A 27157-nucleotide genomic window follows, 5' to 3' on the forward strand; every position below is an offset into this window, starting at 1 on the left:
CAATATGAGCTGCAAACTCAATCTGAAAAGCAGTGAAATTTGTGACACTGGAATTCATTATTGAACCTAAAGTCTAAAACGTATGAAGGAATTTTAATTTTAAGAATTTATATTCTTATATTTTGACCTTGCCATACCATACACTGAAGAAAACACTGTTTTAAAGTATCTTCTAATTTGAAAACTAAGATGCCATATACAAAGCAGATAAAAGTTTTTAAGATTTACTCATTGTGGGTTTTCTGCTGGAATGATATATTCTAGGAAATTACAAGATTATAGCTCCTCCCTCCCCACAGATCTAACTGTGTTAGTTATGCTCCTTAACTCCAAATACATGAAAATTCCTCATGAAGTTTCAGGGAAATACTCCTTTCCTATGGGAACTCACCATATGATATTGAACTTGGCTATGTGAGCCACCTGCTCCTGGAGGACCATGATTAGAGCATCTTGGCACAGATTAAGCTCCTCCTCCAGCATGCCGCCACAATCCAGCACTATGGTGATGCACTGTTCCAAGATGACACCAAATATCTGCCGGCTGTTGCTGGTGAGCCAGTCCATCCGCTGCTTGTAGCTCTCCACAGCTTGTGTTAAGTGTTCCACATACTGATAGATCAGTTCTGATTTGGCTGTCAACTTAATGAAAATAAAAGTAACAAAATAAAATAAAATTAATAAAAGCATACCAAATCAAGTCATTTGAACCACAATGCAGCCAGGAACAATAGGGCCCACTGAGTCATGGGCTATACCATCAAGAACTGTACATTAATAACAGTTTCATAGATGATCCTTCAAACTCCACATAATCCAGGAGGAAGTCTTCCAATCCTTCAACTGAAAAACCCTTGGATAATTCCCCATAGAAGGAAACATGGTGATGAAATCTATTCAAAAATATAGCACTCTTTTTTAAAAAAAGTGTTTCCAGATTGTGTTTAACCTTTCTAGTTACAGAATTATTTTTATCTGAAAATGCTCAGGGGTACTTTAAGAAATTAGGTAGAAGAAAAGAGAGATTAGCAAAGGCAGAGGGGAAAAAAGTTCCTAAAGGAACTAGAAAAAGATGAACAAACAAAACACGGAGTTAGTAGAAAGAAGGAAATCATAAAGATCAGAGCAGAAATAAATGAAATAGAGACTAAAGAAGCAATAGAAAATAACAACGAAACTAAGAGTTGGTTCTTTGAAAGATAAACAAAACTGATAAACCTTTAGCCAGACTCATAGAGAAAAAAAGAGAGAGTGCCCAAATCAATAAAACCAGTAATGAAAAAGAAAAACTTACAACCAACATTACAGAAATACAAAGGATCATAAGAGATTGCTATGGACAACTATACACCAATAAAATGAACAACCTAGAAGAAATGCACAAATCTCCCAGATGGAATCAGGAAGAAACAGAAAATATGAACAGGTCAATTATCAGTAATGAAATTTAATCAGTAATAAAAAAAAAAACCCAACAACTCCCCCAAAACAAAAATGTAGAACCAGATGGCTTCACAGGTGAATTCTACCAAACATTCAGGAAAGAGTTAACACCTATCCTTCTCAAACTATTCCACAAAAATTGCAAAGGAAAGAACACTTCCAAACTCATTCGGCCAGCATCACCGATACCAAAACCAGATTATCACAGAAAGAGAAAATTACAGGCTTATCACTGAGTCACATAGATGCAAAAATCTTCAACAAAATATTAGCAAACCAAATCCAAAAATACATTCAAAGGATCATATATCATGATCAAATGGGATTTATTCCAGAGATGCAAGGATGGTTCAGTACCTGCAAATCAATAAATGCAATACACCACTTTAACAAACTGAAGAATAAAAATCATATGATCATCTCAATGGATGCAGAAAAAGTTTTTGACAAAACTTAACGTTCATTTATGATAAAAAAAAAAACTCTCCACAAAGTGGATACAGAGGGAACATACTTCAACAAAATAAAGGCCATATATGATAAACCTATGGCTAACAGCATACTTGATGGTGAAAAGCTGAAAGCATTTCCTCTAAGATCAGGAACAAGATCAGGATGCCTGCTCTTGCCACTTTAATTCAACATAGTATTGTAAGTCTTAGCCAGAGCAATCAGACAAAAAAGAAATAAAAGGAATTCAAATTGGAAAGGAAGAAGTAAAACTGTCACTATTTGCAAATGACATGATACTATACATAGAAAATCCTAAAGACACCACCAAAAAACTACCAGAGTTCATCAATGAATTCAGGATACAAAATTAGTATACAGAAATTTGTTGTAGTTCTATACACTAACAATGAACTAGCAGAAAGAGAAATTAAGAAAACAATCCATTTACTATCACATCAAAAAGAATAAAATACCTAGGAATAAATCTAAGGAGGTAAAAGACCTGTACTCAGAAAACTATTAAGACACTAATGAAAGAAATTAAAGATGACACAAACAGATAAAAAGATATACTGTGTTCATGGATTGGAACAATTAATATTGTTAAAACGACCATACTACCCAAGGCAACCTATATATTTATGCCAGCCTTATCAAAACACCAATGGCGTTTTTCACAGAACTAGAACAAATAATTTTAAAATTTGTATGAAAACACAAAAGACCGCGAATAGCCAAAGCAATCTTTAGAAAGAAGAACAGAGCTGGTGGTATCATGTTCCCTGACTTCAGACTATACTACAAAGCCAGCAATCAAAACAGTATGGTACTGGAACAAAAACAGACACATAGATCAACGATACAGAACAGAGAGCCCAGAAATAAACCCATGCATTTATGGTCAATTAATTTATGCAAAAGAGGCAAGAATATACAATTGGGAAAAGACACTCTCTTCAATAAGTGGTGCTGGGAAAACTAGACAGCTACTTGTAAAAGAATAAAATTAGAATATTTTCTCTCACCGCATACAAAAATAACCTCAAAATGAATTAAAGACCTAAATGTAATACTGGAAACCATATAACTCCTGGGGGAAAACCTAGGAACACTCTTTGACATAAATCGCAGCAGTATCTTTTTGAATCTGTCTCCTAAGGCAAAGGAAACAAAAGCAAAAGTGAACAAATGGGACCTAATTAAACTGAAAAGCTTTTGCACAACATATGAAACCACTGGCAAAATGAAAAGACAACCTTCTGAACAGGAGAAAATATTTGCAAATGATATGACTGATAAGGGATTAATATCCAAAATATAGAGTCATACAAATCAATATCAAAAAAACAAACAACTCACTCTCCGCCCTGGGTCGCCGCAGCCTCCGCCGCTTTCAGGCCTAGCAGCCTGAAGAAAAAAAAAAAAAACAGAAAAAGATAGAAAAAGAAAAAAAATCCGGAAACGCTTTTAAATCTTTTAAAAAAAGAAAGAAAGAGGGCTTCCCTGGTGGCGCAGTGGTTGAGAGTCCGCCTGCCGATGCAGGGGACACGGGTTCGTGCCCCGGTCCGGGAAGATCCCACATGCCGCGGAGCGGCTGGGCCCGTGAGCCATGGCCGCTGAGCCTGCGCGTCCGGAGCCTGTGCTCCGCAACGGGAGAGGCCACAACAATGAGAGGCCCGCGTACCGCAAATAAAAAAGAAAGAAAGAAAAAAAAGAGCGAATCCTCTTCAGAGAACCCGTGGGGAAGTCACTTTGGCACGCTTCCGTCCTGCCCCACGCCGCCGCCACCGCCGCCGCCCCCGGGCGTCCGTCGGTCCCCGCCCGTCGGTCCCGTGGTGAGCCAATCGCGCGCCCGCGTCCACGCACTTCCGCACGCCACCCGGCCGCGCCTCGTGGCAACCCGAGCCCGCCGCCCCCGCCGCCGCCCCCAGCACGTCGGCCTCCGCGCTGCACGTGTCCGCGCTGCCCTTCGCCTGCCTGGCGTGGGTGGCGCCTGTGCGCTCGGGCAGCCCGGGGGCTTGCAGAGTCGGCACCGACAAATATTTGGTTTCCCGTTTTCCCGGGCTGCCGTAATCTTAAACCGCCAGGAGCCCGAGGCCTATATTTATAGAGAAATGCACGTTCCGGAGGCCGCCGTGGGCACCACGGGGTTGCCCTGGAAGAATTTTTGTAATTTGGAGGACAGTCCCCGTTTTAATTTTTTTCATTTTTTGAAATTGGGAGCTTCCAGACCAGGACAGCTGAAAATTGCGAACTCCCAGGGAGGGCCATATTGTTTTTGAGAGCCTTTTGTCTGCGGTTTGGCAGTCTCCTCTGAGCCGCCCCCAGACTCCTCTCCGGCCCGCGGAGCCCACTCCAGCTTCTCTGAGCTTCACTGCCACCTGTGAGCCGCGGCACGGGCCACGGCTCCGAGCGGAAACCCCCTTTGTCCTGTGTGGTCCCTCGAAGAAGTCCTCCTTGCGGGGCTCAGGGTGGTGGGGAGATGAACGCTGCAGCCAGCAGCTACCCCATGACCTCCCTGTACGTGGGCGACCTGCACTCAGACGTCACCGAGGCCGTGCTGAACGAAAAGTTCAGTCCTGCGGGGCCTGTGCAGTCCGTCTGGGTCTGCCGCGATATGATCACCCGCCACTCCCTGCGTTATGCGTACGTCAACTTCCGGCAGCCGGCTGACGCTGAGCGGGCTTTGGATACCATGAACTTTGATGTGATTAAGAGAAAGCCAATCGGTAACATGTAGTCTCAGAGGGATCCCTCTTTGAGAAAATCTGGCGTGGGAAGCGTCTTCATCAAAAACCTGGACAAATCTATAGATAACAAGGCACTTTATGATACTTTTTCTGCTTTTGGAAACAGTCTGTCCTGCAAGGTAGTGTGTGATGAGAACGGCTCTAAGGGTTACGTCTTTGTCCACTTCGAGACCCAGGAAGCTGCCGACAAGGCCATCGAGAAGATGAACTGCATGCTCCTCGATGACCACAAAGCGTTTGTGGGCAGGTTCAAGTCTCGAAAAGAGCGAGAAGCTGAGCTTGGAGCCAAAGCCCAGGAATTCACGAAAAACTCTGGGGAAGAGGTGGATGATGAGAGTCTGAAAGAGCTATTCAGCCAGTTTGGTAAGTGTCAAGGTGACGAGAGATCCCAGTGGGAAATCCAAAGGCTTTGGCTTTGTGAGTTACATAAAGCACGAGGATTCCAATAAGGCCGTGGAAGAGATGAATGGAAAAGAAATCAGTGGGAAAGTCATTTTCGTCGGCCGTGCGCAGAAGAAAGTGGAACAGCAGGCCGAGTTAAAGCGAAAATTTGAACAGCTGAAACAGGAGAGGATTAGTCACTGTCAGAGGGTGGATCTCTACATTAAGAACTTGAATGAGACCATTGATGATGAGAAGTTAAGGAAAGAGTTTTCTCCTTTGGGATCAATCACCAGTGCTAAGGTGATGCTGGAGGATGGGAGAAGCAAAGAGTTTGCCTTTGTCTGCTTCTGATCCCCTGAAGAGGCAACCAAAGCAGTCACAGAGATGAACGGATGCATCATGGGCTCCAAGCCACTGTATGTCGCCCTGGCCCAGAGAAAGGAAGAGAGAAAGGCTCAGCTGACCTGCCAGTATATGCAGCGGGTGGCCGGGATGAGAGCGCTCCCTGCCAATGCCATCTGAAACCAGTTCCTGCAGCTGGGGGCTACTTTGTGCCAGCAGTTCCACAGGCCAGGGAAGCCCTCCGTATTATACACCTAACGAGTTAGCACAGGCGAGGCCTAAGCCACGCTGCAGCAAGGTGGGAGACCTCAAGGCTTCCAAGGAATGCCAAGTGCTATACGCCAGCCTGGGCTCGTCCAGCCCTTCGCCATCTGGCTCCAACTGGTAATGCTCCAGCCTCTCGCAGCCTCCCTACTACCACTCAGAGTCGGGTCTGACTGCCCAGACCGCTTGGCTATTGACTTTGGTGGGGCTGGTGCCGCCAGCAAGGGCTGACTGACAGCTGCCAGTCTGGAGGTGTTTCCGCAGCTGGGCAGAACCTAGCGTGCTGCTGTTGCTGCTGCTGCTGCTGCTCGGGCTGTTGCACCTTACAAATACGCCTCCAGTGTCCGCAGCCCTCACCCAGCCATCCAGCCCCTGCAGGCACCCCAGCCTGTGGTCCATATGCAGGGGCAGGAGCCGCTGACCGCCTCCATGCTGGCCGCAGCACCCCCCCCCCAGGAGCAGAAGCAGATGCTGGGTGAACGTTTGTTCCTGCTCATCCAGATGATGCACTCAAACCTGGCTGGGAGGATTACAGGGATGCTGCTGGAGATTGACAGCGCGGAGCTGCTGCACGTGCTGGAGTCCCTGAGTCTCTCCGCTCCAAGGTGGATGAAGCTGTGGCGGTCCTACAGGCTCATCATGCCAAGAAAGAAGGTGCCCAGAAGGTGGGCGCTGTTGCTGCTGCTACCTCTTAGACAAGGACAAACCGATTCAAAAGCCAAATAACCCCTCATGGAATTCAGCTCAAGGTTTGAAGATGCCCTAGCTCGTCCTATGGACCTCAACACCAAGACCCACAAATTGCAAATTTAATAGGTCATTTTGTATCAAAAGGTCAATTCTGAAGCGCCTAGAATTTTTCAATTGAAAGATTATATTCTTTGGGTTCTGATATGGCGCAGACAGTGTTAACTTTTTTTTTCTATTGTGAGTTTTGATTTTTCCCCCCAGAAATTGATTTTATTTGATGTACCCAAGTCTTACCCAAGTTTCTCAATAAAGAAAAAATCTCCATAAAAAAAAAATTGAAAAAATGGCCAGAAGATCTAAATAGACATTTTCCCAAAGAAGACATACAGATGGTCAACAGGCACATGAAAAGATGCTCAACGTCACTAATCATCAGAGAAATGCAAATCAAAACCACAATGAGATATCAGCTCACACCTGTCAGAATGGCTATCATCAAAAAGACCACAAATAGGGCTTCCCTGGTGGCGCAGTGGTTGGGAGTCCACCTGCCAATGCAGGGAACACGGGTTCGAGCCCTGGTCCGGGAGGATCCCACATGCCACGGAGCAACTAAGCCCGTGAGCCACAACTACTGAGCCTGTGCTCTAAAGCTCGAGAGCCACAACTGCTAAGCCCGTGCGCCTAGAGCCTGTGCTCCGCAACAAGAGAGGCCACCGCAGTGAGAAGCCCACGCACCGTGATGAAGAGTAGCCCCCTCTTGCGGCAACTAGAGAAAACCCGTGCATGGCAAGGAAGACCCAATGCAGCCAAAAGTAAAAAATAAAGTAAAAAAAATTTTTTTTAAAATAGAGATGAAAAGGTCCTTAAAAATGTTTAAAAAAAAAAAAAGACCACAAATAACAAATGCTCAGGAAATGGAGAAAACGGAACCCTCCTACACTGTTGGTGGGAATGTAATTGGTGCAGCCCCTATGAAAAACAGTATGGAAGTTCTTCAAAAAACTAAAAATAGAACTGGCATATAATCCAGCAATTCTCCTGGGTATATATCCAAAGAAAATGAAAATGCTAATTCGTAGGTATACATGCAGCCCAATGTTCATAGCAGCATTATTTACAGTAGCCAGATAATGGAAGCTATGGAAGCAACATAAGTATCCATCAACATATGAATGGATAAAGGAGATGTGATATATATATATACATATATCACACAATAGAATAGAATATTACTCAGAATTTTACTCAGCCATAAAAAATAATGAAAGCTTGCCATTTGCAACAACATGGATGGATCTGGAGGATATTATGCTCAGTGAAATAAGTCAGACAGAGAAAGACAAATATTGTGTAATCACATGTGGAATCTGAAAAATAAAATGAATGAATATAACAAAAAATGCATCTGTATCATATTTGCATCTGGCGTTGAATTGTATCGTTTCATAAATGACATCAAATTTGTATTCAACCTAGAGATTATCATACTAAGTGAAGTCAGACAAGAAAGACAAATATCATATGATATCACTTATATGTGGAATTTTAAAAAATGATACAAATGGACTTATTTACAGAACGGAAACAGACTCAACAGACTTTGAGAAAAAACTTATGGTTACCAAAGGGGGAAGGTGGCGGGGGGAGGATAAATCAGGAGTTTGGGATTAACATATACCCACTACTATATATAAAATCAACAAGGACCTACTGTATAACACAGGGAACTCTACTCAATCATCTGTAATAACATATGGGAAAAGAATCTGAAAAAGAATGGATATGTGTATATGTATAACTAAATCACTTTGTACACCTGAAACTAACACAACGTCAATAAACAATGTACTCTAATAAAAAAATTAAATTAAAAAAATTTGTATTCAACAAATCTAGATAAAATTCAGACACTCCAGAGAAAACTGGGTTGGGCTGGGGGAGAAATTAGGTAGAAGAAAAGAGAGATCAGCAAAGGCAGATGAAAAAAAAAAGTCTCACTGAAACATCTGCCTAAGCATAATATGCCAAAAATATTTCTGAAAATGCTTCTAAACATGCCAGCACATCTGCCTGGCTTCCTCTAAGGGATGCCACCCCACTACCCATCCTCCCGCTCACAGCCTTTGTCCTATGTCCTCTTGTCTCTCAGGCCAAGCTCCCCTGTACCTGGATCACTTGATCACCCAGGGCTGCCACCAACACTCTAGGGGCTGCCCCTGAAAGGTGACTTACAAATAAAGCATCGTTCACACAGGTCAGGCAAAATCGTGCAAGGCCTTTCAGGGTGTAGGGAGGCCGGAGACAGACAAAAGGAATAAGAAAAAAGTGTACCCTATGCTGTGAAGAATCAGACATTAAAAGATCTGGTACTTTAAAAAAAAACAACTTTAACAATCTTCACAACACCCCCAAACACCTAAATGGTGAAGGAAAATGTGTCTTCGGAACACACCATGTAATTCTACGTTTTCACGCTGGCCCCTCTGCCTTCAACTCCTTTCGTTCTCATCCCAGCCCCCTCCCCACGCCCCCGTGTCGGCAGAATTCCTAACTCCCTTGCCAGAGTTCACAGCACTTACTACAAACCTCTACCACAACACAGAAACCAGGGTGGGACCATGTCATAGGGGCCATGTGGGTGGAATTAGATGGCAAAGACAGACGTTTTCAATACTGCCACATTGATTTTAAGGTGGTTCAGATTTAAAAAGCTGTGCAGCGCCACCAAAATAAAAATGAAAATAAAAGTAATGTACATTTTTTAAATGTTAAGAAATAACCATCCAGGTGGTACATGAATGTAAAGTGACATGAAAAAGTATCCAGGAAGCAACATGATGGGACATGTGTCTCTGGAGCTCCCTGTGGTGGCCGGGGTGTGCACAGCACCTGACGTGTTAAGGGTGCGCAGGAATCACGTGTTGAATTGCTGGGAATGAAGGACTCCAATAACAGACGCCACTCAATCTCTGTCCACTACTACCTGCATCAGGGGTCCTCTATTCCTAGAGCATCTACCAGATAACAGCAGCTTGTGCTTGCCTTTCAGCTAACTTCTGTCATACTGCTTTGTTTCTTTATTTTCCAGGCAAAACAAAGTGTTGATATGCAAAGGTTTTCACCTCCGGTCAAGACCTTTCTGCTCTCATCTCTAATGGGTCGAGTGCTTCTCTCCCCAGTTCCTGGGCCGAGACATTCACCACTGTCTACACACAGAAGAAATCCTCCAGCCCTGATAAGGCCTTGGCCTGCCTGCCTCTCCATGTAGACCTCAGTAGCATGTCCCAGGACCTGGCCATCCATCGAGGGAACTCTGACTTACATTGTACGCTCTGCCATCTTCCGTTGTGTAGATCCGTGGAAACAGGCCATCTGCATACCGGGAAGCCACAAGTCTCCCCAGAGACGTCACATAATCTGCATGTTTATAAAGAAAAGCAGTCAAAATGGTACATTATCAACACTGATTTTTATTTCAAAATGCTATTCTCTGACATCAGATTATATCCCCAGGGACACCAATAATCCGTGATGCTTAGTATTCTGTTCTAGGTAATGAAGTATTTCTAGGTGCTATGATAAATGTGACTGTTTACGACATGTGAAATCCTGTGATGCATGAATGAATGGGGAGGAAGAACAGGGTTTGTTTCTTGGTCTCCTGGTTCTTTTGTCCAGAATGATTAAGGCAGAGGTCAAAAAGATGACATAGAAACTGTGTTTAATTCCGGAGATCTTTTATTCAGGACTTGGGCTTAGTTTTCAGAATTTTAAAAATTAAACTTAGATATTATCTACTGTTCTCTCGAGTGGGGATTCATGAATAAATGAGTGAGATGAAGCAAGTAGGGAATAGAGTCAGAACACTCATACAGGATGTCAAGACCACTTTCTTCTCAGAGCATAAGCTCAGCTGTTCAACATCCATCCCATAAACACTCATTGAGCACCGCTATGCGCTAGACACAGTGCTTACAGAATGGGAGTACAGTGCTTCCTGAAACATATGTTTACTCCTTCGCAGAACTAACAGAAGCTTTCAAGGACTAATTATGACTTGGCAGGACAGAGATGAGGTAAGGCTTCATGGAGCTGTTTTATTGTGATAATTATTTTATTGTTGCTGTTATTGTTAGTATTATTAAGTCTCAAAGGTGGTAGAGAGAGTGGTGGTACTCTTCGATCCAACACTTCCTTTCCTTTGCCTTTCTAGGGAGGCAGGATCACGGCCTACTTGGGAAAGGCAGAAGGGGCAAGGCTGAATTTTAGAGACCAGGTTTGGTCCCAAATCACCAGGAATGATAAAATTCACAAGTCCTGAAGTTCAATGTCCATAATAGTAAAGAGCAAAGAATGGATACTTGAATCCCATCAGCAATAACCTCACTCAATAAATCTCTCAATCTTTAAAATCTTCATTTCTAAGATTTCAACATCTTTTTTTTTTTTTTTCTTTGCAGTATGCGGGCCTCTCACCGTTGTGGCCTCTCCCATTGCAGAGCACAGGCTCCGGATGCGCAGGCTCAGCGGCCATGGCTCACGGGCCCAGCCGCTCCGCGACATGTGGGATCTTCCCGGACCGGGGCACGAACCCGTGTCTCCTGCATCGGCAGGCGGACTCTCAACCACTGCGCCACCAGGGAAGCCCCTGATTTCAGCATCTTGACTGACATCTACAGAGCAGCGTCAAATCACCAGCAGCATTCTCTCTTTACCTAAGACATTTATCTGGAGTCAGGAGGGAGGGCTATTTTCTGAGAATTGAAGAAGATGAATCTATATAAGGCTCCATAGCTGTATTAAAATTAAATTAAAAGCCAATTAAAATTAAGGCATTATGAATTCCCCATCCAATAATGGTGAAGTAGATTTTATTGGCTAACTCTCACACAGAAAAAAATTATAAGCCCTGGACAAAATATTAAAATAGCTACTTGAAGGCACTAGAGAGCAATCAAGAACAGGCAGAAACTGGAGTCGCATTAATCCTTGAAAAAAGGAAATTGGTGAGATTTGCATTCATTTAATAAGGGAGGCAGAGTTTGGAGTTTGAGTCCAACCAAGTTAACTGCTTGCTAGAATAAGAATCAGCTCTCCACCCATCAACTGGTAAGTGGATAAACAAACTGTGGAATATCCATACAATTCATCTCCTGATTTTATTTGGCCATAAAATGAATAAAGTTCTGGTACATGCTACAACATGGATGAATCTTAAAGACATCACATTAAGTGAAAGATGTCAGGGACTTCCCTGGTGGCGCAGTGGTTAAGAATCCGCCTGCCAATGCAGGGGACACGGGTTCGAGCCCTGGTCCGGGAAGATCCCCCATGCCGTGGAGCAACTAAGCCCGTGCACCACAACGACTGAGCCTGCGCTCTAGAACCTGCAAGCCACAACTCCTGAGCCCGTGTGCCACAACTACTGAAACCTGCGTGCCTAGAGCCAATGCTCCACAACAAGAGAAGCCACCATAATGAGAAGGCCGCGCACCGCAATGAAGAGTAGCCCCCACTCGCCATAACTAGAGAAAGCCCATGCGCAGCAACGAAGACCCAACTCAGCCAAAAATTAATTAATTTTTTTTAAAGTAAAAGATGTCAGTCACAAAACACCACATATTATATGACTCCATTTATATAAAATGTCCAGAACAAGAAAATCTATAGAGACAGAAAGTAGACTGCTTTGGGCTGGGGCCTGATGGGCAGGGTGCATAGCTAAGAAGTACACGGTTTCTTTCTGCAGTGATGAAAATGTTCTAAAGTTGACTGTGATGATGGTTGCACATATCTGTAAATATTGAATTGCACACTTTAAATGGGTGAATTGTATAGTATGTGAATTACATCTCAATAAAGCTGTTATTTTTTAAAAAGCAGATATGAGAATCTAGCTGTTTTCTATTGGGACAAATATTAAAGGGATTTGCAAAAATGTAAAACAGTGCCACTCTTCTCACTACCATTTTTATTTTAAAAAACATTTTTTTCATAAAAATGTTATGTTAACATATAATGGGTTTGTTACTTTTAAATGAATTAATAAATATTTTTAAGGGTTTTAGTTTTAACTTCCAATATGATAAATATCAACAGATGTAAAATGCATAAGAGATTAAAAATGAGGACATGATATGAAAGTGTATAAAGGAGATGTAATGAACTGAATAAAGAAACATTAGGGTAAAAACATTTACATACTAATATAGGTAATCAATTCTAATGACAGTGGATTTCTCATCAGAAATCACAGAGGCCAGAAGGACGTGGCACAATGTCTTTTAAGTGCTGAAAGAAAAGAACTGTCAACCCCAAATCTTAGATCTGGTGAAATTATTCTTCAGGAATGAAGAAGAAATAAAGATATTGTCAGACAAAGAAAAAAAAATGTTGCCAGCAGAGCTATTCTTACAGAATAAATAAAGGAAGTTCTATAAACAGGAAGGAGATGATAAAAGAACGAACCTTGAAACATCAGGAAGGAAGAACACAGTAAGCATAAATACGTGTAAATAAAACAGATTTCTCTTCTTGAATTTTCTAAATTGCTTGATCGTTGAATTAAAAAGTATAGTACAGCTTAATGTGATTCTCAATGTATGAAGATAAACAATAAAGCATATTATAAATGAGATTAAAGGGACATAAAGGGAAATAGTTACCATTCTTCATTCAAACTGATAAAATGCTGACACCAGTAGACTTTGATAAGTTACATATTTATAATGTAATACCTAGCACAATCACTAAAAGAGCTGTGTGAAGAGATACTCAAAAAATACTATAGATAAATTTTTTTAAATTCTGAAATATGTTTAAGTAACCCAAAGATAGGCAAGAAAAAGAAATAAATGGAAAACAGAGGAAAACAACAGAAAACAAAAAATAAAATGTCAAACAAACTCTAACATATAAATAATTACATTTAATATAATTGGTCTAGATACAACAATTAAAAGAGATTGGCAAAGAGGATTTAAAAACTGACCCAATAATAAGGTGTCTATAAAAACCTGCTTCAAATATAATGATGTATAAGTTAAAAGTAAAAGGACAAAAAAGATAAGTCATGTAAATATTAAAAAAAAAGAAAGCAGGATTGGCCATATAATATAAAAAAAGTAAACTACAGAGGAAAGACTATTACTAAGGATAGAGGAGCACATAATATAATTATAAAAGTGTCAATCCACCAGGAAGACTTTGCAATTTTAAATGTACATGCACCAAACAATAGAGCAGCAAATATGTAAAGTAAAAACTGATAGAACTGAAAGTAGAAACAGACAAATCCACAATTATAGTTGGAGATTTCAATATCACTCCTGTCAACAATTGATAGAATAACTAAACAGAAAATCAGCAAGAATAAACAGGATCTAACTGGCATTTATTTTAAAAAATACTCCATACAACAACAGAAGAATACACATTCAAGTACCACAGAATATATACCAAGGTAAACCATATCCAGGGCTAGAAAACAAACCTCGAAAAATTTAAAAGAATTGAAACTGAGTATGTTCTCTGTCCACAGTGGAAACAAACTAGAAATCAATAACAAAAAGATAAGAGATTCTGGGTCGGGGTTTCGTATGTAGCAGAGCAGCTCCCTCACTGCGATCTATTGAAAGTCAGCCCTCGACACAAGAGTTTGAAAAAAAAAAAAGTTAAAATAGAAATTAAAAAGAGAAAAAAAATTTTAAAAAGATGAGAGAAATCTCCAAACTCTTGGAAACTAAATAACATGCTTCTAAAAAAAAAAAAAAGTCCTTGAATCAAAGAAGTCTCAACAGAAATAAAAAATACTTTCTTAACTGAAATGATATACAATAAAATGAATTGATAATGAAATGATAATACAACATATGAAAATTTGAGGGACACAGCTCAAGCAGTCTCAAGAGAGAAATTTATAGCACTAAATCCTGACACAAGAAGAGCTGAAAAGTCCCAGAACAATAATCTAAAGGTACCACCTGAAGAAACTAGAAAATAGTTTCTAGTTCAAAATAAAATCCAAAGCATGCAGAAGTAAATAATAAAGATCAAGGCAGAAATCAATGAAATTAAACAAAGAAAAATAGAGAAAATCAATTAAATTAAAAACTGGTATTTTAATAAGATCAATAAAATTGACAAACCCCTAACAAGACTGACAAAGATGAAAAGAGAGAAGGCATAGGGCTTCCGTGGTGGCACAGTGGTTGAGAATCTGCCTGCTAATGCAGGGGACACGGGTTCAAGCCCTGGTCTGGGAGGATCCCACATGCCGCAGAGCAACCAGGCCCATGAGCCACAACTGCTGAGCCTGCGCTTCTGGAGCCTGTGCTCCGCAAAAAGAGAGGCCCGCACACCGCGATGAAGAGTGGCCCCCGCTTGCCGCAACTGGAGAAAGCCCTCGCACAGAAACGAAGACCCAACACAACAAAAATAAATAAAATAAATTAATTTAAAAAAAAAGAGAGAGAAGACATGAATTATTGATACCAGGAATGGAACAGGGACTATCACTTAAAACCCTACAGAATCAAAAGAATAATGGAATACTACAAACAACTCTGCACACATAAATTAAACAACTTAGATGAAATGAATCAATTCCTCAAAAAATGCAAACTACCACCACTCACTCAGTACAAAATAGATCATTTGAATAGTCCTATACCTTATTAAGGAAAGAAATTTGTAATTTAAAAACTTCTAGAAAAAGAAATCCCCAGGCTTGGATAGGTTCCCTGGATAATTCTACTGAACACAGAAAGAATTAAATTCTATACAATATTTTCCAGAATATAGAAGATAAGGGAACATTTCCCAACTCATTTTATGAAGCCAGCATTACCCTGATACCAAAATCTGACAAAGGCAGTATAAAAAAAGAGAAACTACAGACAAATATCCTTCGTGAATATAGATGCAAAACTCCTTAACACAAAATTAGCAAGTAGAATTCAGCAATATATAGTATAAAAAAAAATTATACAACATGATGGAGTCATGTTTATTCCAGGATACAAGGCTGGTTCAATATTCAAAAATCAATATAATCAAGCAAATTAACAGGCTAGGGAAGAAAAATCACATGAACCTTTCAACTGACACAGAAAAAGCATTTGACAAAATCTAACACCCATTCATGATAAAAACTCTCAGAAAACTAGAAATATAAGGGACCTTCCTTAACTTGATTTTTTTTTAATCTACCAAAAAACCTAACATCATACTTAATGGTTAAAGACTGAAAGCTTTCTCCTAAGATCTGAAATGAGGTAAGGATGTCTACTCTTACCACTTCTATTCAAACTAATACTGCAAGTTCTAGCCATCACGACAAGACAAGGAAATAAAAGGCATATAGATCAGAAAGGAAGAATAAAAACCTTCCCTATCGGGCTTCCCTGGTGGCGCAGTGGTTGAGAGTCCGCCTGCCGATGCAGGGGACATGGGTTCGTGCCCTGGTCCGGGAAGATCCCACATGCCGCGGAGCGGCTGGGCCCGTGAGCCATGGTCGCTGAGCCTGCGCATCTGGAGCCTGTGCTCCGCAACGGGAGAGGCCACAACAGTGAGAGGCCCGCGTACCGAAAAAAAACAAAAACAAAAAAAAACCTTCCCTATTTGGAGGTGACATGATGGTCTACCTAGAAATCCCAAGGAATCAACAACAACCAAAGAAAACCTCGTAGAATTAATATGTGAGTTCAATAAGGTCACTGGATAAAAGATCAACATTAAAAAATCAACCATATTCCTACATACTAGCAATGAACATGTGGAAACCAAAATCAAAAATACAGTTTCATTTATAATTGCTCAGAAAAATGAAATACGCAGTAAATCTAACAAAACATGTCCAATACTTGTACACTGAAAATTACAAGACAGGTGTTGAAGGAAATCAAAGATGTAAATAAATGAAGAGATACTCCATATTCATGGACTGAAAGACTCAACATAGTAAAGATGCCAATTCTCCTTAAATTGATATACTGGTTTAATGCAATTCCTATCAAAATCCCAGCAATATTTTTGTAGACAGACATGGTTATTCTAAAATTTATATGGAAAGGCAAAGAAAATAGAGTAGTAGTTAAGACAATTGTGAAAAAAGAATAAAGAGGGAGGAATCAGTCTACCCAATGTCAAGACATTATATAATTATAGTAATCAAGAGTATGGGGTTTGGTGGAGAGACAGACATACAGATAAATAGAACAAGACAGAGGACCCAGAAATAGCCCCATATAAGTACAACCAGCTAATTTTGAACAAAGATAGAAAAGCAATTCAAAAGAGAAAGGATAGTCTTTTCAATAAAAGTTGCTGGAGAAATTGGATATCCATAGTCCCAAAAAATCAACCTTATACAAAAAATAAATTAATCACAGGCTAAATGTAGGGTGTAAAATCATAAAAGTTTCAGGAAGAAAAGGGGGAGAAAAACTCTGAGACTTAGCAAGATCTATACAAGAAAAAAAATAAATTGGATCTCATCACCTGTGCACTGAGAAACTGTTAAAAGGATGAAAAAAGAAGTTACAGACTAGGAGAATATATCTGTGAAACACGTATGTGACAAAGGACTTCTGTCTAGAATACATAATGAACATTTAAGACACCAATCTAATTAGAAAACAATCAAAAGACATGAAGAAACATTTATTTTGCCAAAGATGATATATAGCAAATAAGCACATGAAAAGGTATTCAACAAAACTAGACATTAGGGAAATACAGATTGAAACCACGGTGAAATATCACTACACAACTGTTAAAACAGCTAAAATTTTTAAATGGTGACAATACCAAATGCTGATATGATGTGGAAAAACTGGATCCCTCATATATTACTGATGTGAATAGTACAACAACTCTGGAAAACAGTTTGACAAGTTTCTTAACAAAACAAAATAAAAACAAAACATATACTTAACATACCACCTAGCAATTGCATTCCTGGGCGTTTATCCCAGAGAAGTGAAAATTTACGTTCACATAAAAACCTGTAAACAATTATTCATAGCAGCTTTACTTGTAATATCCCCAAACTGGAAACAACCTAGACGTCTTTTAATGGGTGACTGGTTAAACAAACAGTGGTACATCCATACCATGGAATACTACTCTGTAATAAAAAGAAACAAACTATTGATACATGCAACAACTTGCACGAACCTCAAAGAAATAATACCAAGTGAAAAAACTGCCAATCCCAAAAGGTCATGTACTATATGATTCCATATATATAAACAGTCTCCAAATGAGACAATTATAGATGTGAAAAACAGACTGGTGGTCGCCAGGAGTTAAGGATTTTGGGAGATAGAGTATCTGTATGCCTATAAAGGGGTACCACAAGGGAGATCTTTGTGGTGATAAACAGTTCTGTATCTTGATTGTGGTGGTGGTTACACAAATCTAAACAGGAAATAAAATTACATAGAATTAGTCACAGACAGTGACTAATTCAATGTCAAATTCCTGGATTTGGTATTATACTATGATTTTATAAGATGTAACCAGTGGGAGAATTGGATGAAGGGTATGTGGGATCTGTTTATATTATCTTTGCAACTTCCTGTGAATATATCATTTCAGAATTTTAAAAATGTCAATCAATCAATCATCCAAAAAAAGAGAAAAAAATAAAGACAATATCAGATGAACAAAAACTGAGAAAACTCTGTCACCAGCAGACCAGCACTACAAGAAATGCTTAAAAGAAATTCTTTAGGAAAAAACACCAGATGGAATTTCAAATCTTAACAGGAAGGATGAATATTATAAACAGTAAATATGTGGATTTTAAGATGCTATTTTTTCCCACTCAATTTCTTTAAAACACAAATGACTTTTTAAAGCAATAATTATAACACTGGATTGTGAGGTTTATGATATATGTAAAAATAAAATATACTAAAACAATAACACCAAGGACAGGTGTGGGGGATAAGTGGAGCTATACTGTTACAGGAGTCTTACATTTTACATGAAGTAGTGCAAAGCTAACTTTTACCAGACCGTGACAAGTTATGGATATAATCACTAGAGCAACCACTGAAAATGCAATGCAAAAAGGTATACCTTGGGCTTCCCTGGTGGCGCAGTGGTTAAGAACCTGCCTGCCAATGCAGGGGACACAGGTTCGAGCCCTTGTCTGGGAGGATCCCACATGCCGTGGAGCAACTAAGCCTGTGCACCACAACTACTGAGCCCGCGCACCACAACTACTGAGGCTGTGTGCCACAACTACTGAAGCCTGCATGCCTAAAGCCAATGCTCCACAACAAGAGGAGCCACCACAGTGAGAAGCCCGCGCACCACAATGAAGACCCAACACAGCCAAAAATAAAATAAATAAAAATTTTAAAAAAAACTTTATTTTTTAAAAAACGGTATACCTTAAAATCCTATTGCAATTCAAATGGAAAATAAAAATAGAATTAAATGAAATACAAAAATACTCAATGTACCCAAAAGAGGTCAGGAAAGGAGAAACAGAGGGGAAAGAAAGTGATGGGACAAATGGAAAACAAACAGTGAAATGGTAAACCTAAATCTAACTAAGTCAATTACTACATTAAATGTAGAGACCCGAACTACAATTAAAAGACAGATTATGAGACTGGGTTAAAGGGGCACTCTTTAAAGACAGAGAGTACAGATAATTTGTAAGTGAAGAGTCTAAACATATATGCCATGTAAAAATGAAGCACGAGGAAGCTGTAGTGGTTATATTAATATTAGACAAAGTAAATGTCAAAACAAGGACTACCATGTGATATAAAGATGGACATTTCAAAATTATTAAAATTTGCCAATTCATCAGACAGATATGAAAATCTTAAATGTGTATGCATTTAGAGTTTCAAACTACACAAACAAAACTGACAGAACTAAAGGGAGAAATGGACAAATCCACTAGGAAAAAAAAACACTGAAGACATAGAACATCTCTACAATACTATCAAGCATCTTGACCTAATTAACCTTTATAGATACCACCTAACAACTGCAGAATACACATTGTTTTCAAGCATGTATGAAATGTGCAGCAAGATACACGTTGGGCCATAAGTTAAATGTCAGTCAATTTCAAAGACTAAGAGATGCTCTCTGACCTCAATAGAAGTGAATTAGAAATCCAACTACAAAAAAGATATCTTTAAAAGTCCTAAGATATTTGGAAATTAAACGCATTTCTTAAAAAACATGAATCTAAGAAAAAAGATTATGAATCTAAGAAATCTAAGAATATGAATCTAAGAAAAAGAGGAAATAAATACTTTAAACTCAATAATAATGAAAACACCACCTATCAAGATGTCTGCGATTCAGCCTAAGCAATGCTTAGAGGAATACTTGTAACTTTAAATACCTATACGGGAAGAGAAGAAAGATTTAAAATCAATTATCTACGTTTCCACCTTAAAATAGAAAAAGAAATACAAGTTAAACTCAAAGTAAGTAGAAGGAAATAAATAATAAATATCAAAGCAGATATCAATGAAATAGAAAACAAGGGACAGAAAAAAAAAAAATCAACAAACCCCAAATTTGATTCTTTGAAAAGAGGTATGATATACCCCTAACAAGACTTATCAAGAAAAGTGAGAGAAAACACAAATTATCAATATCAAGAGGGAACATCACTACTGATTCTACAGGTATTTAAAAAATGTTAAGGGAATATTTTGAACAATGTTTTGCCAATATATTAGAAAACATTCATGAAAGGGACAAATTTCATGAAAGGGACAAATTTCTTGAAAAACACAACTTTCCAAAACTGACATGATGAAACAGAAAACCTGAATAGTTCTACGTCAATTACAGAAACTGAATTTCTTATGAAACTTTTCCTATAAACTCCAGGCTCAGGTAAGTTTCGCTGGTGAGTTCTATCAAACATTTAAAGTTGAAATAGTACTAATCATATACAAACACCACCAGAACATAGAGGAGAAGGGAATACTTCCAAATCATTTTATGAGGCCAGCATAACCCTGATGCCAAAACCTAACAAGGACATGAAACGAAAATTACGGAGCAATATCCTTCATGATCTTAAATGGAAAACTCCTTGACAAAATATAAAGAATTGCTATTTTGCTAATATTAATGACTGAATTATAATTATTTGAAACATGAGATAAAACTGCTTTCAGTTTGTTTCTTTATAAAGGAATCCCACAGACCCTGACTCTCGCAGACTCCCCCACATCTAAAAGGTATTTAGATGGTACAGGGTCGGCTGTACTAGCCTTTGTGGAAGGATAAATAAGAAGGCACAGCTTGAGCCCTGAAGAGCAAGGCCTTGCCCTTAGGATGGGCCCCCAGATCAGTCTGTAACGCCCACATCCCCTAGATCTTCCTTATTACCAGCATGGAACAAAGCTGTCAAGGGAACTGGTGAAAAATGTGAAAAACACAGTATTAACGGCTGCTCAAAAAATACGTTTAATTGATTAATTAATTGACAAATTCAGAATAAAATCCTAGTAATGAAAATTGCCCTGACTGAAGGAGTGTTTCCCTCAGGTGGGGTGTTACTGAAATGTGGGCCAGCACAGTCCCAATGGGTGGGCAATCACACAACGTAAGACACTCAGTATCTCTGGTCCCCAGGCCCTACATTTCAGTAGCGACTCAAATCAACATGTCCTTTAAAAAAAAAAACCCTCACACGTTTCCATACTCCCTGTTGGAGGGCGGTACTCCTGGGAGTTGAAAACTAACATTCTAACTAAGACATTTAAGAAAATACTGGACCTTTAACAGGCAGGTCACAACAGGAAAATAGCACGTTCTCCCTGAAACCACACACAGCTATTGTTCTCATCCATAGCGTCCAGAAGGGTTTGCATAGGCCAGGGGGTGAGCAAGACATCTGCGGGTACAAGGGGTAGAACTCCTATTTATTTCTTATTTCATCTTTAGAAGAAGAAAGAATGAAATTAAGCATTATTAATATTTAATATGTGGGTTGATGATTGTACATCTAAATAATATATTGATACATATATTGGGGGTCCGTGTGCAAACCTTTTTTACCCATAAGGATGTGAGATCAAGATAAACTCAGAGACCTGTGCTTTTGAGGGACCTTCAGAACTGATGCGACCTCGTCAAAGGCTAAAGGGCAGCATGCTGGTTGGGTTTTCCAGCCAGTGTTGCTTTGTGAGTATTATACCTTCACAACGTGGAAATCCAATCTGTGACAAAATCTGTTTCAAGGTCAATTTGTTGCTCTTAAGCCCATGCAGTTGAAGCCATTCCTCAGAAGAGATGAGACTCTGCTTGGCCGAGTCTGTTCTGGCGTGGCTCAGTCCCTCTTGCCACCGCAGCTGCTGCTCAGAGATGGTGGAAGATGAGCCTGGTACCTCCATCTCTGAGCTAGGATCTAAGTCATAGGGACCTCCTGTAAGGGCAATTGTCAACATCAGACTTCCCGAAAACTTGGAAACAATCTAACATCAACCAAGGATTGGTTTAATATAAATTACAGTGCAACCATTCACTGGAATTCTATCAGGTAAAAATTATAATACAAACTGTATATTTGTTGGCAAAGAAAGTATCTACACGTATGGCTAAAAGGTATCCATAAAACTCAATGTCTACATGTGTATACCCACAGACACTCAGAAAAACATCTAGAAAGATGTGTGCCAATTTTTACAGTAGTTTTCTTTGTGTGGTGGAAGCACGTGTAGTCTTTGCCTTTTCTATATTGTTTAAACTTTTACACTACTTAAACATTTCTAAGACAAGATTTACTTTTATAATCAGAAAAATACAAAACTCTTCCATTTTGGAAAATAAACATTCGCTCCTGAACCTTCATGACACATCAGTATTCCAGTTATAATCACACCTGGCCTTTCTCTTCCAAAGAGGATGAAGAGGATAAAACGTTGAAAGGAAACAAACCTTTTCTCAGGTGGAGTGGCTAACTGGGAGCTAGGGACATGGGGGCAACCAGACAGAGGCTCAGCCCTGATAGAATACAGGGACTCACCTTCCCACGTTTCATTCTTTGGGACTTCACTCGAAAGCTGTACTTAAACGTTCTGGCTCATGTAGCCAAGCTGTTCTGAGACCAACCAGACCCAATGCAATATACAACACACTGAACTGATCCAGACCTGCCTAAACATAGCTGGTACACACACAGGGAAGGAGGAGCCTGACTGTAATGTAATCTTAACCCACTCATTGCAACTTCAGGCAGGGCCTGATGACTTGGAGAAAGAGTAGAAACCTCTGCTTCCCTCTGTATCTAGAATGTGCAATGCATATAAATGTGTTTCCCTGGAATGTAACATTTTTCAACAATGGAAAAACTCGCTTTTCCCATTTCTAAAACTCTAACCCTATTTTCTGAAAGTATCAGTGTTATGACATGCAAATTCAGTCAAACAGAAATCAATCCGACCCACGCTGGGGAGGTTTTGTGAAAAGAAGTTAGAAGTATTATTATTAGCAAACATTTATTTAACTTTATATATGTTCTGTGTAGTATATACTTTTCCTTACAATAACTTTATGAGGTAGGTAGACTATTATTCCCATCATACAGATGAGGAAACCAAGACAGAGTGCTTAACTAACTTGCCCAGTTCTCACAGCTGGTGGGGGATGTAGCTGAGATTCTCACCCACTCCAGAGTCTATGTTCTGTGAACTTTACAGTAATGAAACCAACCGCAGCAACTTCCATTTGTTGGCCAGGAACTGAGCTTTTTAAAGACACTACCCACAAATTCTTCATCATGGTATCCGTTACCCACTGCTATCACCCCACTTACCTTTGAGGAATTGGAAGCTTCAAGAATTTAAAGAACTTGTTCAGGACCCATAGCCAGTAAAGCAGAGGCAGAAGTCAAAGCCATTTCTTAACCTCTCTGCCATGGCGATAAGTGACCTCCAGCCTGGTCCTATGGTACAAGCTTACTGATTCCTTCCAGTAAGACTGCTGTCCATCAGGGCTCCTGGGTCCTCACTGAAGACAGAGCACTAACCTTTATTATCAGAGCTCAGGCTCAATAAACTTCCTGGCTTATCATTTTCAAGTTTTTAAAGATAATGATTTCTATTTTAAGGTTTATGTGAATTTGTATTGTCCATATATGTTGAATTCCTAAGGTACACAAACCCATGCTATTGGTGAAGATCTTTCTACAAGGGCTCAATTTGATGAGAATGTTACAAGAGTATCTTGGAGAGCATCGTGTAGGAGTGGGAAGATTTAGAATGACAACTCTGTGTAGGTCCATTCTGCCATTTCAGGCAAGCGATTCCTCCTCTCTACATTGGTAATACACCCTAACTCCCAGGTCCACTGCAAGGAACAAATGTGGCAATACATGAGTTATGTGTGGGTGAGCACTTGATGTATTGGTAAGAACTATGTACAAATAAATTCCTTAAAAGTCATTACCCTTTATATTACTGCATGTTTGTGAGCTAATACATGGATGTTTTTAAGCTAAAAAAAAAAACAGTCATTACCCTTTAGTACTTTGTTTCATATACCCACTTTTTCTCCAAGCCTTTTTTTTTTTTTTTTTTTGCGGTACGCGGACCTCTCACTGTTGTGGCTTCTCCCGTTGCGGGGCACAGGCTCCGGACGCGCAGGCTCAGCGGCCATGGCTCACGGGCCCAGCCGCTCCGTGGCATGTGGGATCTTCCCGGACTGGGGCACGAACCCGCGTCCCCTGCATCGGCAGGTGGACTCTCAACCACTGCGCCACCAGGGAAGCCCTCTCGAAGCCTCTTTTTACCCACCATGTCCCCAAAGCTATGAAGTTTGGGCTCCTCCTCCTTTAGAATCACAGAACATGAAAAGAGCAAGGAAGGCAGACTAATAATACGCTTCTACTCTCTTTTTGAGATCTGTCCAACAGAGACTGCCAGCTGAAGAACTTTTAAATTTGGCCAGTGGTTCCTACAGAAACAAGAAAAAGGAAGTCCCAGAATATTTTTCACTATTTCACCATTTCCAGTTAATCTTTCTCCTTCTCAAACACATTCATCCACCTCCTGTAGTCTTCTTACTAGAGGAAGCTACAGGCCCTAGGTTAAAAAGGGAGCACAGCTACATAAACTGTCAAGACTACTAAACTGGATTTGGAACCTTAAAGAAGATCTCAGAAGAGTCATAGCTTTTGTTTTTAAGCCAAAGGGACGTGTTCTCAATTCCAAACAAAAGACAACTGAATCCTCCAGCTAAGGTGTATGCCCCAGTCTCCTTTGCATTCGAATGATTTTTTTTTAAATAAAAGTTGTTTTTTATGTCTGGTTGGCTCTACTGGATCAGAGAACCCACATGAGTCATTCTAATTCAGATCTTGATCCTTCAGGCTTTTCAGCTTGAGAATACCCATTTTGTTGGAAGTGAAAGCTTGGAAAGTTGAACTTATCCAGAGAAAACAAAGAAGGAAGGAGTGAAAGGGCACCTCCGACAGAAGGGATCATTTACACAGATGCGATAAGAGCTACTCTGTCAGAGCAAGGAAGCCTTCGAGAGCAAAGTTGTCAAGTAAACTGACAAAGCAACCCTTCCACACAGCCTTCCTGCTTTCCTACATCTAAGCTGCTCTCAGGTCGTTCTCCTGCATGGAATCTTAGCCTTGAAGGCCCATTTCCAACCCTGCTCCTTCATTAAGACTCTCCAGATCCTCTCACCAACCTTCTGCAGCCTCCCCCTGGGAAAGCCCTAGTTTTTGCTTTGATACTTCACCCATATGGCCTTGGCCGCTTCAGGTTTGTCCTCCCTAGATTGAAAGAAGGTTCAATGACTACAGGGACAAACTACATGAATGTCCTCAGCAAAGTGCCTGATATACAGCAGGTACTTTGTACAGGTGTTGAGTTGAATTAAATTGATTGCTCAGAATTACTGAGAATCCTGATCTTCAAACAAGGCAAAGACTCTCAGGGCAGGAAACAGCTGTCTCTTTAAACAGACATTTCCCAGATATTACTATGCTATTATTATTCCTATTATAATTCAGTTTCTTCTTCTGAGGTTATTACAATATAGAGGAACCCAGAAGTTAGAAACAACAAATCCCAGTTGAGCACTTCCCTAAGTTTTAAAAGCTATCCCAAGAGCCAAAGTTTGGGGAAATAGAAAGGGGTTTCCTAAATAGAAAAAGTATAAATGGAAAAAAGAAAAAAATAAATAAAGAAGTGAAAGTCTGAGCTGAAGGCAGGGTCGGGCAGGCAGAATTTGGGGAAAAAATATAAAGTTGATTAAGCTGGCATAGTCCAATAGGTCCCAACCAAGGTAACTAGGGGCTCCGTGTACAGCCAGCCTGGGGCTGCTAGGGCGTGCCGGTTCTAGGCGGCCAAGAGCTGCCCCAGGGCTGTCCTGGGGTGAGCCCCTGTGGAAGTCCTGACGCCTTAAGAGAGCAGGTCCTATATGGTCAGAGGTTGAGGGACCGTGCATGACTTAATTATGCATTAATTCAGCTTAAATATTTGGAAAACTCTACCTGCTTCACCTTATTACTGCTGGCCTATAGTACAGACAAAACTTTTCTAAGCTGGTTCTCTACCAGAGCGACCGAGCTTTCCCTGGGAATGAGGAATGGTGCAAAGAGCTCTGAAATAGGAGGGGTCGGTCCCTTGTTTCTGGGTCTGACCCTCGTAGGAATTAGTTAAGTGAGTCAGAGCAAGTCGCTGCGCTTTTCTGGGTCTCTTTCCGCATCTGTAAGCGGGGGCTAGTCCAGCTCGGAAACTGTATGCTCCCAAGGTTTCCCTACGCAGCTTGCTGGAAACCTCGGCACCTCAAAGGTTCTGACGTGAGGGGATAGTATCCCACACTTACTAGGCAACCTGTCAGATGAATGACAAGGCGATTCCTGTTCAGCAGCCACCCTCCCATGCTAGAGAAGCCGTCTGGCCCGAGAGGACAGGCAAGCCACGCATCCCGTTTGTTGAAAAAGCGGGCGCAGGGTCCGCGCTTGGTGCAATAAGATTCCAGCTTTTCGATATCTCCGTGACCCGAGCGCGACCTGTGGACCACTGCGTCGCCGCGGTTGCTCGGACACCGCCAATCAAGGCGCGGCTTCCCGAGCCGGCCCCCGTGGAGGCGGAGCCAGAGGAGAACGGGTGGGGCTCCCAGGTGGTTCCGCCGTGGGGCGGCGCGGGACTGGGTACCGGGTCCAGCTGAGACAGACGGATTGGAAGGACAGTGTGCTGCGGTTTTGCAAATTTGCAACTGGTGGGGGGGGGCGGGGGAGGGCGCTTCAGTTACCAAAATTCCTCATATCTTTGGATATAAGTATTCCTATAGGCACTATTTTCTCTTACTTTATTTGTACCTTAACGAGTAAGCAAAGAGCTCAAAATATGCGTCTGTGATTTTTCAGTCACTCGGAAATAAAATTGTGCTTGTGAAAAGCGTCTTTAAATCCTTAAGAGGAGATCCCACAGGCAAGAATTGTTTTACTATATGTATTGGGATATTAAACTGTGTCTTAGATTTTAAAACTCAAAAAGTGACCAGATTATTTGTAGGCTCAAAGATCTAATAAAACATAGTTAATATTAGAACTGAATAATTCTGTCCTCGACAGAAAAGTCTACTTCATCTACAGGGGTTTACTTTTCCTACATTCTTTTAATGCCTTTATAACTTTAAAAGTACGGAAAGGTTTGATCTCAGATCATAAATCATTATGCAAAGGTAGTAGATGGTGTACCATTGGCCCTGCAAATGACATCTGCCAACCACACCCCCAAAAAACGAACAAAAACTCAGCAGTACTGAAGATTCTGTTCAGAAGGCAAGTAGCACAACGGCCACGCCCACGC

The 27157-nt window shown here is 40.4% G+C and overlaps 1 protein-coding gene and 1 pseudogene across 1 annotated transcript in view; one reads left to right on the forward strand and one right to left on the reverse strand.

Moving 5' to 3' along the window:
* Positions 1–27157, reverse strand: part of VWA3B (von Willebrand factor A domain containing 3B) — a 213765-nt gene that overhangs the window by 182231 nt on the left and 4377 nt on the right. The window contains exons 3-5 of the mRNA XM_060169018.1: positions 21526–21753; positions 9652–9746; positions 392–642 (exon numbers count right to left, since the gene is read on the reverse strand). Coding sequence (XP_060025001.1) covers positions 392–642; positions 9652–9746; positions 21526–21721 — 542 coding nt within the window. The 5' untranslated portion in view covers positions 21722–21753. The remainder of the gene's footprint in view (positions 1–391; positions 643–9651; positions 9747–21525; positions 21754–27157) is intronic.
* LOC132531211 (polyadenylate-binding protein 4-like) lies at positions 4379–6562 on the forward strand (annotated as a pseudogene).

This window comes from Lagenorhynchus albirostris, chromosome 13 (assembly GCF_949774975.1).
Source record: "Lagenorhynchus albirostris chromosome 13, mLagAlb1.1, whole genome shotgun sequence".
NCBI lineage: Eukaryota > Metazoa > Chordata > Mammalia > Artiodactyla > Delphinidae > Lagenorhynchus > Lagenorhynchus albirostris.